General features: G+C 41.5%; 2 protein-coding genes across 4 annotated transcripts in view; one reads left to right on the top strand and one right to left on the bottom strand.

The window, feature by feature from the left end:
* The first annotated feature begins 307 nt into the window (after positions 1-307).
* On the top strand, positions 308-4,876 carry LOC135088757 (UPF0390 protein zgc136864-like). Its single transcript, XM_063983759.1, has 3 exons — positions 308-569; positions 3,607-3,740; positions 4,715-4,876. Exons 1-3 carry the CDS (start codon positions 461-463, stop codon positions 4,751-4,753), a joined length of 282 nt encoding a protein of 93 aa, XP_063839829.1. The 5' UTR covers positions 308-460; the 3' UTR covers positions 4,754-4,876.
* A 1,842-nt stretch (positions 4,877-6,718) lies between these two features.
* The window catches only part of LOC135088756 (serine/arginine repetitive matrix protein 2-like), a 29,923-nt gene continuing 22,839 nt past the window's right edge, over positions 6,719-13,802 (bottom strand). For all 3 annotated transcript variants that reach the window (XM_063983757.1, XM_063983758.1, XM_063983756.1), the window contains 4 exons: positions 12,827-12,936; positions 10,197-12,284; positions 9,425-9,661; positions 6,719-8,949 (listed from right to left, as the gene is read on the bottom strand). In XM_063983757.1, coding sequence (XP_063839827.1) covers positions 8,891-8,949; positions 9,425-9,661; positions 10,197-12,284; positions 12,827-12,936 — 2,494 coding nt within the window. In that variant the 3' untranslated portion in view covers positions 6,719-8,890. The remainder of the gene's footprint in view (positions 8,950-9,424; positions 9,662-10,196; positions 12,285-12,826; positions 12,937-13,802) is intronic.

The following is a 13,802-nucleotide window of genomic DNA, read 5'->3' as shown; positions in this document are numbered from 1 at the left end:
TTCCATGCAACCGCATTTTTTCAGACTTATTTGTTTGCTTATTTATTAACTTACAAAACTTATTTCGTTTTTTTTTAGCTATTCTTTTCAAGTAATACTCAGGGCACCAGGAGTAGTGCATTTCTCTTTTCCTCCCTTCGTTTGTTCTCCTTCGTGTGATATGTATTCTTGATAGGAGTAGAGGGCCGTGATTACCTCTCTCTCTCTCTCTCTCTCTCTCTCTCTCTCTCTCTCTCTCTCTCTCTCTCTCTCCACAATAAATAATAATAATAATAAGAAGAAGAAAAAGAACAAGTATGGAGCCGAATCCAGCATAACCGAAATTGCACATCACCACTCCGTACCACAACAATAACAAGGCCACGTGAATCCTTTGGTCCCCAGCCACCGAACACCACCACCCAACACTGCACACCAACCAGCGGGATCGGGAGCTCAGGATCCCCCCTAGACTCGCACCATGGCCCAGGGGAAGCACATGAGCAAGAAGGGAAAGGGAGGAGAAAAAGCTCCCCCTAACTTGAAGAAGGGGAAACGCCAGCCGTCTTCACTTAAAATGAGGAAAGGCGGTGAGTCATTCTACGAAAACTAAGAACATGTACTCCTCTGATTTAGTACATTTTAATGAGTACATCCCGTTAATACCGAAATTATATCAGAATTTTCGTTTAAAGATAAGGTTGTTAGTTTAGGTTAAATTAAGATGAACTGAGTTCATTAATTTCACTACTTATCCTTCACTGTGTTGATCACGACCTGAAAAAAAAAAAAAAACATATTATCTCCTGAAATTGAACAGCTATGCTGTTGATTTTGTAAATTTTGATAGTACACCCTCAAATGTAAAGTGCTTAGCGTAGGTAGAGGAAACCCACACAATAGGTACACATTAGACAACCAAACTCTGGTAGGTACAGGGTACGAGAAAGATTTAGGAGTTATAGTTAGCTCTGAACTCCGTGTAGGGAAACAATGCATAGAAGCCAGAAACAAGGCAAATAGGGTACTAGGATTCATTTTTAGGAGTGTTAAAAGTAGAAGGCCGGGAGTAATATTAAAGTTATACTTGGCGCTGGTCAGACCTCATCTAGACTACGTGGTGCAGTTCTGGTCCCCACATTACAGGAAAGATATAGGTCTATTAGAATCAGTACAGAGGAGAATGACTAAAAGGATACAGGGGATGAGGAGTATTCCTTACGAGGCGAGGTTGAAGCTGTTAAATTTACATTCCTTAGAGAGACGTAGGTTAAGAGGGGACCTGATAGAAGTCTTTAAGTGGTATAAGGGTTTTAACAAGGGAGATGTAAGCAAAATTCTTAGGATCAGCAACCAGGGTAGAACAAGAAATAACGGGTTCAAGCTTGAAAAATTTAGGTTTAGGAAGGAGATAGGAAGAAATTGGTTCTCAAATAGAGTGGTAGATGAGTGGAACGGACTCAGTAATCATGTAGTTAGTGCTAGGACACTAGAGAGCTTTAAGAGAAGATTAGACAAGTTTATGGATGGGGATAGCAGATGGTTGTGTGATGGTTGCAGTAGGTGTGTTTCATACAGGGACTGCCACGTGTAAGCCTGGTCGCTTCTTGCAGCTTCCCTTATTTCTTATGTTCTTATGTTCTTATGATAATATTGAAATAATAGCATTTTCATCCATTGATTATGTTGAATTTTATGATGGGTTAGGATTAACTAAGTTATTAATTTCACTGCTTACTCCTTCAGAGTATAGGTCACGACTGGAAAAAGCAAATGAGAAATAAGTAGTTGTTAATCTAGTAAGGTAAGGTTATATCAATCATTTTGTCTCTGGTGAATGAAGCTTATTTTATTATTATTATTATTATTATTATTATTATTATTATTATTATTATTATTATTATTATTATTGTTATCATTATTATTATTTTATTTACTTTTTTTTCTTTTTTTTTTAATTTGCTGGTTTGTAAGGGTGATGTTGAGGTGGGTGTGAACCTTACCATGGTCAGTTACAACACGGCACTCTAACTGGATGCGTGTGACACCATTTCCTGGAATCATCCCAAGGGCATGGCTGTACTATAGTTCCACTGGGCAGCTGACTGCCTCACGAGTTATTTATTGTGTTTGTTTTAGCAATAATCAGTGTGTAATGCCTGCTCCTAATGAGACATTTGTGTGAAATTTTTAATATTTGGTTGAGTACTCTCCAAAATCTGGAAGTGATCACTTGTTCTTGATTTACATGCACATAAAAAGTACAGCTAGCTAAATCAAGGAATATGAGAAAATTAACTGCTGAAATTTACCTATAGGTGTGCTAGTCTCAAGTAGCAGCCAGAGTACAGTCAGGGTGTGGGTACAGCACTGCCACTTTGGTACTTAATGTGCACAATAGCTGCTCCCAACCAATCTGTCTAATTTTTTGGCTATGGATAGAATACGTATCCTACAAAACATCTGTTGCGATTTCAGTGAGTGGTTGGCTCTTGATGAAGTTAGTTTAGGTTAGGTTGGGTTAGATTAGGTTAGGTTCAGTTAGACTAAGTTAAATTTGAGTAGGTTAGGTTAGTTATGTTAGGTTAGCATCCCCTGACTAGGACGAGGTGTGGGGATGGAATTTCTCTTTACACAAGCAATTGAAATTGCTACTCACAGAAATTTCCCTAGATTTTCAGGGAAATTTCCTATTTTTCTATTTTCCTGTTTCCTGTTTTCATTGCCATTTTTCAATAATTTGGCTTCCTCACCCAAAACTCAACTTTCCTAATAAGTCCCTCAATTTTGTTGAGGCCAGGGAAAGATTTTGTGAAAAGGACAGGAGCAGTGCTTCTGCTTTTTAGCTGTCACTTGTTCTGAAACAAGAACTTGAATACCTCATGAGGTGGATCACCTCCCAGGCACCACGTGATGGGTCAGTTTTGTCAGGTTCAAGTTACTGGGAGCTTATTGTTTGTGAGTTCAGTGTTTTATTTTTTTTATAGTTATATGTTTTTTTGTCAAGTGATATCATTCCTACTTACATTCCATCAAATTCCATATAAACTTAACATACATGCCCACCTCAAAGCTGATGTGAGTTAATAAAAGAAACATGTCAGGATGAGGTCACTGAAGGCAACACTAAAATGTTCATACTATGTTTCTATATTGACTTTCAGATATCTTTATATGATAAGTTTACTTTTTGTGACTTATTATATTTAGCTGAAGATTATGTGTATCTAATATCTTATTTGTAATGCCTTTTATACATGTCACATAAGTTATGTAACATAGTTTTAGGAAAAAGTGGCAGAGCTTCACCTACACCCTGAATGCACCTTGGCTGCCACTTAGATTGGTAACACTATAGTGACCATCAGTCCCTATGTTGGCCACCTGATTTGGTTCCCTATATGTAAGAGTTCTCTTATTAACTATTCTGCTAAATCTATAATGTCCTGCCATGGGTTCATTTCATCTTGCCTTCAGATCAGTTTCTCAGTGCTTCCATGATGTTCCGAATGGTTGTATGACATTTAGGAACAAGTGAGAGATCGGAATCAGACTAAGCCAAACCATGGCAGTTTTCAAGTGCTAGGTGGGGAAGCATGTATTATAAAGTTTGATGTCATTTTCCAGCACGGGCCATAGCACCCAAGAAGGCCAAGGCAAGGGAGGCTATGATGGTGCAGAAACAGCTGCAGAAGGCAATCAACAGCAACATTGAGGAGGAGATGAAGCAGCGTGCATCCAAGGATACCACGTCATTTAAGGTGAGACGGAGTTACTTTATGTCCATTACTCAAAGGTTTTTGCTGTTTAGACAGGGGAGTGAGTCAGACATTTTGAAGTAGAGAGCAGAGGACTAGCATGTAACAAGGTGATTATTGCTAGGAAGTAATATAATACACACTACCCTTTGTTATTCAGGTAGGTATATATTACATTCATATCTGGTGCTGTGCCTTGGAATATTAATGGAACACTGAGGAATGGATCTGAAAGTGGGGTATGTTAACCAGGAGAATCTTTCAGTGAGGATCAAACCTATCAGTACACATATGGGAACAAAGCACCTTATTGATGATCAGGCCAAGATGGTTATCTATTAGCTAGAATGAATTTTGGTTGGCCTTGACTGTTTTGTCACTACACAATTTGATGCCTTAGAACATCCTGGTATCATTCTGCTGTAAATCTGACACCTAAGTGGGCTCCAGGTTTTCCTGTTGTCAGGCTCAGACTTGGTGGATCACTGCTTTGTATAACTTGCATCAATGGTAATGTAACTTTTTATTTGCTCTGCATAAGTCCATTTGATGATTTCACCTGAATTTTCTTCTCTTGGAAGTTATATAATGCTTAATACATGAATTTCTTTATTTACTTATTGTTATCATGATTGCATGACTTTTGTAAGAAGTAAAATAATAATAGTAACAACAATAATGTAGCTTCAGTATCATGCTTTCCTGCTTCAGATTATTATTATTATTATTATTATACTTACACTGGGTGTTGTATGGTGGTCCATGAGACTCCCTTGCCACCAGGGAATGACACAGTTAAGAATGTGAATGATGTGAGTGAGTGGGATGCCATGTCTGGGCAACCCTATGTGGAATTGCCAGCCCAGTATATAGATAGATAGGTATATTATTATTATTATTATTATTATTATTTAGCTTATCTACCTATCACCTAATACATTAGGTCACTAATATACTGATGTGCCTTCTCATTTCAGCTTTTCAAAAAGAAGCCAGAAGAGAAACAGAAAAAATGACAAACTGCCTAGTAATATATTTCACTGTATTGCATCTAAGCTAGACTTCTTAATGTAATAGACAGTATTTCTTATATGGAATTAAATGTATATTTAAAAATAAAATGATTGTATTCAAGCCAAGACCAGACTGTTTAAAATCAGGAGTTAAGTAATTCACAAGTTTTCACACACAAGGCCATTCATTTATGACCAACACATTCCTTTCATCAGCCTTCCATATATCACATGACAGTACAGCAAGAATAATCCCTTAAGTTCTTTGTACACTCATATTCTTAATGCTTTGCTCTCATTGGGGTATTGTTAAAGGTCATAAAGATAATTGATCAGATTCTCAAGATGTTTTCCCCATCGATGATAAAGAATCTTGTTAAACTATCATTAAAATCATGAAAACATTTTTGAAATCCCATGTAATTTTCACTAATGTCTAAGTAGTTTAAGATGACATTGAAACATGAGAATACAGACCTTTTTGTCACTGTTGTTTAGTTTGCCTTTTGGCAAACACTTATGGTAGTTATGCAGAACTGGAAGGAGGAATTAATATAAATGTTCATGATAGCCTCTTTCTTTACTGTAAATTCAAGTCCATCTTTTGCCCCAGATCGAAGTTCTTCATGGCATGTACATATTGTGATGTATTGTGTACACCGTATACAGTATCTAGAAGCCACCAGGCTGACAATTCCATGGAGGGAGCTGAAAACAAGAATTTCAATACAATTCACATCCTCACACATTCTGAAAAGCTGAACTGATAATGGTCTTAACCCTGGGTCAGTGTGGGCAGAGAATACAACCTAACCAGCCACCCTTGCAAAGGATCATTCCTCAGTAGAACCCAACTGCAGGACAGGTTCACCCTATCACACCATAATAGACTTGTTCCCTTTTCTCTTCCCATTTGGTTACTTGATTGGGGTTTATCCGTAACTTCAGTGAAAGACTAAAATATCTGCAAATAGTAATTCAAGTATATCACTCAATATACTCAATATTGAGTATATTGAGTCAATGAACAAGTAAATGCATTTCACAAAATAAATGCTGATTACACTTTTAATCACCTACTGCAGGGGTTTCTTACCTGAAGAGGGTGATTGGCTGGCTGGAGTGCTTAATGAGTCTTGGGAGAACTAGGTGGCCTAGAGATATAACCTTAGTACTTACATCACCACCATCAATACCAGAGCTTTCATTTCCCAGATCCAGTAGTAACCTGGAACACACACAACATACTGTGGTAGTGGATAGAAGATGGTATGGTTTTTGCTCCTCTTTTTCAATGCATCAGTTATATTACGTACTATCATGTTCCTTTAACTGGTAGTCATGGTCAATAGTAATCTGGTGCACTCCCACTGCCCTTAGTGTTCTCCCTCAGTCTTTTCTTCAGATCTGGCAGCAGTCTTTTAGTAGTTGTCTTGTAAGGAGATTGTCAACAGATCACAGATGTAAGATTAAGGGAAAATGCAAAACTTAGTAGAAGTGTGCAAGTGCAGAAGCTTGAAGAGGAATGTGGCAGATGCAAGACAGGTGGTGATGAATTTGGCAGACAAGAGGGAAGTTGAAAATTAATGTTGTAATCTTCCAAAGAAGTAAGTTGAAAACAAATTTGCAGACAGAGGTAATCTGAAAATGAATGAGGCAAAGGATAAGACCCTAAAGAGCTGGGTTAAGAACACCTTTTCTCAATGCTGAAATGGAACATCAACCAACCCAATAGTTAGTGTACTGGTATGACAGGACAGTCAAAATGTTAGCCATGACATGGCTGTGATGAAAAATGCCTAGTTTGTTTTCACAGACTACTGCTGAAACCCAACCAACCAAATGACACAAGTGGAGATAAGATTCTTTGGTTAAGATGAAAATTCAGATAACAGAGTGTCACTATTGGAATGAAGATGCAATTCAGCTTGGACGAGGGAAGGGCATAGGTTTAAGGAATAAAACATGTTATAATCACATATTAATTGACAAGTTTCATGAAGAGACAATGTGAAAGATGTACAAAAATATATACTTCTTCCAACACATCAATCACATTACTGGCTCAGGGCCGGAAAAATACACATTGCCCAAATTTCTCAAACATAAACTTTTCAGTCTAAAAATACTTAACCTATATGTACAAAAGAAACAAGTGTTCTTCAATGCACCTACTTTCTACAAGACAAGGAGCCTATGGTAACTGTAGGAAATATTTTCAAGCTAGTCTGTATACATGCCTGCCTGTCTCTCCCTGCCATCAGCTCAGCAATAATTATTCCTGTAAAGCCATGAGTGGCAGTCTTAATATTGCACTGCAGCTGCGCACACTCACCCATGCACACTCTGCTCTTCATCATTCAAACACACTATGTGAATATAAAGTTGAGATCTTCCCTATCAAAATAGTAAAGATGTCATTTGATTACCACACACATTTGCACAATAAAACCTTCTCTTATCATCAGTTAATAATCATAAAATACTATAAACTAGAATGTCATAATGCCCCACTATTATGGAATATGACTATCATTATTAGTGACTTTTCTTTCTTGAAAAAAAAAAAAAAAAAAAAGACAAAATAAATACAATAAATTAAAAACATTAGAAGTACAATCAATCTAAAAGTAAAATGAAAGCTTATATTCACTTCACTCCATGTCAACACACGAGCACAAAAGATAATAAAAAATTTGTATGGTGGTGGACATGCGTTCAGTGAACCTCCCTTGCAGCCAACACTTTCAGGTCAATACGCTTTAAATAATATAATTACTACACCACAGCATGCACAGTCCACTACTCTCTTCTTTCTTGAGGGTGACAGGGATGCACTATTACCTACCCAGTCACTTCCTCCCTGACATCAGTTGTAGTGTGTGGAGGTAGTGACAGCCTCAGTAACTACAGCAATCTCACCATGTGCTTAGGGAACTACAATGGAACACAGATTCTAATTTTCCGAGTCCCTGTTGAGTTGCGGTAACAAGAATGAGTCCAGTCAACACATGGACAGAGATGGTAGTTAGGCCTCCACATAACACAAGGATGATGTAGTGCTTGCAGAACACACCCACCAAACATTCCAAGGTACAGTTTACTTTTGCTTCTGGTCTGGTCCATTATGAGACTGTGATGAGGTCTTACTGCACATGCCACACTGCAACCACCACAGATGTTTGCTTGGTACTACAGCATATCCTCACTGTGGCCAGTAACAAGAAGTCCATGGTGAGACAGATTTTGGTACAGGGACCAGTTCAATCCATACTTGTGAAAAGCAGGACCTTCTCACTGTGTTGCAGAAGTCTGTATTATTTATTTATTTTTTATGCTGCCTGTTAGCAAAACAAAGTTTTTTGGCACTAATTTCACATATTTGCAGTAATCCTGCAAATTTAATTTCCTGACTACAAAATACAATGGCAAAGATGCACCTCCAATAAGAATCATTTGTCACTACTCACTACCATAGAATAAACTGTGCACAATAAATGCAGCATGGATACAATGTTTCAATGCTATGTTTTCTCTCTTGGTACACTAAGTGATAAGACTACCTGAGAAGAGGGTGCTTGAGGTGACCCTGCAGGCACTTGCTGCGGCAACACAGCTCATACACTACCTCAATACATCTCCTGCGTAGATAATACACACATACATAAGTGTGCCCATCTTCTGGTAACAGCTTCGGGTAACCCTGTCTTAATTTACTAATAATTCTATTAAACTCTGGATGTAATTGTCAAATTATATCATTGAAGTGATCACCCTTTGCACCGATGATTCCTTGCTTATTGCACAATTTACTCGTACTCAATTCTGTAAATTGCTCGTCAGTGCACAAGACTGCCCTTTCCCTTATTACTTATTGCTAAGATTCTGGCATCAATCTTATACTCACTTTTTTTTAATAACAAACTAAAGCAATACAACCAAGAACATTCTGTAGCATGGTTACTACATAACAACAAAGTGACCCGATCAAGCTGACTTCATCGCCAAGACTTGCCTCGTACAGGGACAGAGGCAGCAGCCACACACTGGCTGGCAATGGAAGAAGGTGCTATTGTCTGTTTTATGGCTGAGAGTAAGGACTGGTGCAGGAGAACTTGGTCCTCCTGCCTGCCTGCCACACTAGGTCAGGTTTCCTTCCCACGCATCCATTTTCTGTTTGGCTTCCAACCTTTTGCGTGCTGTGGGAAGTATGGTAAGTATGGGCATTAGGAAGATGTATATGTGTGTGTTCAGTTAGTTGTGATTTACATAAAATGAGACAACAATTGTGGAATTTCACCTTCATGTCTCAGTTGCTTTATCATTATTCTAAACTTAAATACTCTTCCATCTGCTGGAACTTGTTGAAAAATGGTTGATTTAATGAGTCAAGCTGATCACACAAATAGATCTCTCACCAATGATAACATTTTGGCATAGAAGACAAAGGCTGTAAAAAAATAGAAGTACTAGCAGCAAATGACTAAAAAGGAAACAAACTCCTGCTTATATATTTACATTATGGGTAAAAATCATAGACAACAAGGGGATTACATACTCAACATTATGGAGATCAGATTGTTAGTCAAGTTTTTTTGGTTATTAATGCATCCATAAGTGTCAAAAGAAACTGATGATGAATAACAGAATAAAAGAAAGTAATGCAAGACTGACCTTTGGCATCCTTAAGTTTCTGTCTCTCAGCTTCCCTGACCTCCCGTGATATGTTGACCTTCAGGCCGAGAGCACCAGACACAAGGCGGCGGGCCAGGGCTGCTGATGTGGCTGGCCGAGGCTTGTAGGGCAGCAGGGCATCAGTGATCCGCATGGCCTTGGCCCGGGAGGACTTGGTGGCATTGGACAGAGAGCGAGTCTTGAGGAATGGGTGTCTCAGGCCAAGAGCTTCGGCAGCTGGTTTGGTAAAGAAGCAAAACAAAAAGGATAACACATTTCAGAAGACACTTAAGAAATACAGAACACCAAAGAAAAAGTATACTTTTTATCTACATCCTAATAATAATGCAGTCTGATAAGCCTTAAACATACAATGAAACAAGAGTCAATCTATTAACCAACTTTTGGAAAAAATAAATAATTTTTTCCCAAAGAGATTTCCCAAAAAATCATCCTGCACCTTACAAGCTGAAGGTCAGGCTCAGGTTACTGAGAAGTGGTAGCTACAGTGCTGTGGCAAGCCTGCCAGTACTGTAAATGAACTCCGAACACCTTCATACCTGTGTGTTTCTCAAATATCTTCAGAGTGATTAGCAGTTACATATTATAAATTACAAATATATTTATTTAGAACATGAGAACATAATAAGCAAGCCTGTGTCTATAGCAGCAGATCAGTTTATTATGCACACCTACCAAAGGATGCCTAACCAAAATCAGGATGATCAAGAAACATTAAATCATCAGCATGTAACAAGTACAACTCACTCACCCATAAGGGAAGTAGAGAAAATCCCAAGTGCATGCGTGTCATCCACCCACTTGACGTCAAAGCCTGCCGAGAGGAACTGGCCAAACACCATCATGAGGTCCTGTGTTTTGAAGGAGGTGGGGAAGTCATAGATCTCAATGACATGGGCATAGTCATCTTCATTCATCTCTGCCTCTGAGCGGGGCTGGAAACGGCAGTAGTCATTGACTGGTTTCTCCAGCTTGACCTTGCCCAGAGTGTCATTAAGCTGCTGTTTGAGGTCCGGGTCAAGACACTCCCCTGAGTCATCATACAGGCTGTCCCAGGAGTCCTCTGTCTCATCTGCCCAGTTGAATGCAAACTTCTTACTTGCTTTTTTCTCGTGTTCCTCTGTGTGGGGTGGCGGGGCAGCTTCTCTCGGGCTTGCTGGGGATTCTGTCTGATTTTGGTCCCAGGTGTCAGCTGGCAGGGGGTCTGGATTACTGCTGTAGTCTGTGTTAGTCTGATTGGTGTCTCTGTGGTCAAGCTGAGTATCACTGTGGTCTGTGTTAGTCTGGTTGAAGGTGCTGTGGTCTGCTGTGTCCTGTATACTGCTCTCCACTGGGTGAGCTGGACTGCTGCACGGGTTTGGCTCACTGCTCATCACTGGAGACCTTGCTGGGCTGTTTAATGATTCTTTGGAGGGTGTCTTGATTTCCTGGCTCTGGCTTGGACTCTCTACATCACTGATGTCCAGCAACGCCATACTGTCTCCCCAGCTTGACGTCATGGAGTTGTCCAAGCTGAGTCTGGGCGTGTCCTGCTTAGACTTGGAGGGTGTGGTATTGGCTGGAGTTGTACATGGGCTGGGTTCCTCCCGGTGAGTGCTGGGAAGGTGGACGGGCAAGGTGTGGCAGTGTTCCATGGTGTCCTTTGAGGGGCCACCACTCTCTCCTAAGTCAAGCGCTACATTGGGCAGTGATCCGAGCCTGCCTGATGGGGGCTTGCCTGAGGAGTTTCTGAACCGTGGGGGGCAGTAGGGCGGGCTACCTTTGTTGGGGGTCATGGGGTTTGATCCTCCAATGCCTCCCGCCCTCCAGTTCAGGTTGGGGACATGAGTGGTGCGCTCCAGGCTGGGATTGCGGCTATTGGTGCGGCTGCTGCTGTAGCGGTCATAGTTGTCGTAACCCCGGTCCTGACGCTCATAACTGCTGTTGTAGAAAATGCGTTCACAGCTTCCTGCTCTCTGCTCGCTCCCTGAGCCTCCACGGGAAGGCGTGGGTGTTCGTGGGAGCTGCTCTCCCATCCTGGCCCTGTTGTGGTGCTCGCTGCTTGGCTCTCGGCTGCGTGAGTGCCTCCGCCTGGATCTCCTCTTCTTGGCTCGCCGGCCTGACTCTGCCTGGGGAGCCATGATGTTTTCCTTGCTGTGGATGCTGTGCTGGGCATCCCGCAGTGGTGCAGGACTCTTCCGGCCACCCTGACCCTTGTGGTACTCAGACGGCCCTGGCCTGTCTTTGCTTCTTGCAGATTCTGTGTCTTGGTTGAGGCAGCGTTCAATCAGCTGATAAGTCTCATTGGAGAACCGCCCATTCCCATTCCCTCCCTTCTGGTGTCTGTGATTCCCTGCACTGGTTTCCCTTCCACTGAATTCACCCTTAACTTGTGGAGGCTTTCCTCTCACCCTGCCCTCTGTCTCCCCATCAAACAGGGATGCCTGGCTCCCCTGACGACCATATCTGTTCCGCCCACTGTACTCAGAGGCAATGGAACAGATGGAGTAGGTGGGGGAGGGTGGCCGGGGAAGAGGCTCCAGATCCTGCAGGGGAGTGGGGGTGGCACGGGCTGATCCACTGGTGCTGGAGGGGACGTGTCTTCTCCCACGGGGCACGTAAAGAACCTGATCCGGCCGCCTTCCTCGATTCTTGCCGTAGAAGTCACTGGCATTGGTGGCAGTGCTGCATTCACTGTCAGTTCGCTGCCGGCCAATCACGGGGTAGGTGTGATAGCCCAGGGGCTCCTGAGGACCCGACCGAGACTGTGCTGGGGCATGTGGGTGGTGGCCTGGGCTCATCTCTTCATGACTCCCTCTTGCTGGGGGTGGTCGGTAGATTTGGGCTGCTGCTTTACCCACTGTTGGGGGAACATAAGTGTGTAATTAGTTTTGGAGGAGAGAGAGAGAGAGAGAGAGAGAGAGAGAGAGAGAGAGAGAGAGAGAGAGAGAGAGAGAGAGAGAGAGAGAGAGAGAGAGAGAGAGAGAGAGAGAGAGAGAGAGAGAGAGAGAGAGAGAGAGAGAGAGAGAGAGAGAATCATATACTGCAACAAACAATAGTGTAATACCTCAGAGAATAACATCTTTCACCAAATAACAATTCAATGGTCTACACCACTACAGAATAAAGTAACAAAATGAATACAAAACTGTCAAAAATCCAGTATTTTGGTGGCAGACCCAAGGCAGAGTATGAAATATGCAAACATGAATCTTATAGGCCAAATCAGAGCAGCCTGCATGTGGAATCTGTCTCACACTTCTAACCAAAGATGAAATGCAGAGTAATACGCTCAGTCAGTTAAATAGAGCCTCAACTGGTGCATATCTTTACAGCATCTCAAGTGCAGAAAATTAATATGAAAAAGGAGGGAAATAAAACAACTAAGCATTATTTCCTTACCACGACGCCTATTGTTGGACATTTCAGGTGGCATAGTGACTGGCATAGCCTGGGGGTCCTGCCTGGTGGGGGAGGTGGTGAGGCTGCTGCTGCCACCACCACTGTACAACCTGCAAAAATATAAGCAACATGAGGACAAGTGATGCTGTAGTAGTTATTGGGAAGGTTAGCAAAAGGTGTTGCAAAGATCAACTAGCATAGAAGAATCTGTTAATGAAATAAGTAGTACATGATGATGGTGGTGGGCATGTGATGTAGTGACACAAGTCAAGGCTAGCCAGAATCCACAAAGACCTTGGTAATCATCTTGGCCTAGCTGGTAATGTGACTGACACGTGTATGAACAACATGCCAAGATGCAATCCCCAGTGATGACCTCTAATGGCCAATTCATCCTGACTTGAGATGTATGTTCCAATGTTACCATCGTGCTACTAATGGCGGCATGACAGTCAGAAGTGGAGACAAGTTTACAGGGAAAGATAAAAGGTTGACAGGATTATGTGGGTTACTAGTGACGGGCATTAAGGATCACAAGCAGGATCATAGCAAGGTGGGACTTTCCTGTAGTATAACTGTGTCCTTATCCTGTGAGACTAAACCAGGTTATCTCACTCTACCACAACAGTCACTGCATCAGACACACCAGCCCTCTCCTGGCATTAAGTGGTACAGAGGGAATATTCAGATTACCTATGGTTTTAAGAGTTGACGGTAGAGAATAGCTGATTACCTATTAGTGCGACTCAAGGTACTTAGAATATATGGAGGGAGTATCAGCATAAGATACCTCAGAAGAGTGTATATCAAAGGATTGTACAAGAAACAAGCTTGATCCTCTATACAGTGTGAATGATCCACCTATGGGACTCACATGCTCTGTGGTGGGAAAAGAAGAAAAGGAGAGGGAGATGGGTGAGTAGGAAGGCATGGATACACTTTTAGGTGATGAGTAAGTAAACACACTCAGCCTGAG

Source organism: Scylla paramamosain, chromosome 31, assembly GCF_035594125.1.
Source record: "Scylla paramamosain isolate STU-SP2022 chromosome 31, ASM3559412v1, whole genome shotgun sequence".
Taxonomy (NCBI): domain Eukaryota; kingdom Metazoa; phylum Arthropoda; class Malacostraca; order Decapoda; family Portunidae; genus Scylla; species Scylla paramamosain.
Note: the sequence above shows the minus strand (reverse complement) of the source record. Positions and strands in the feature narration are given on the sequence as shown.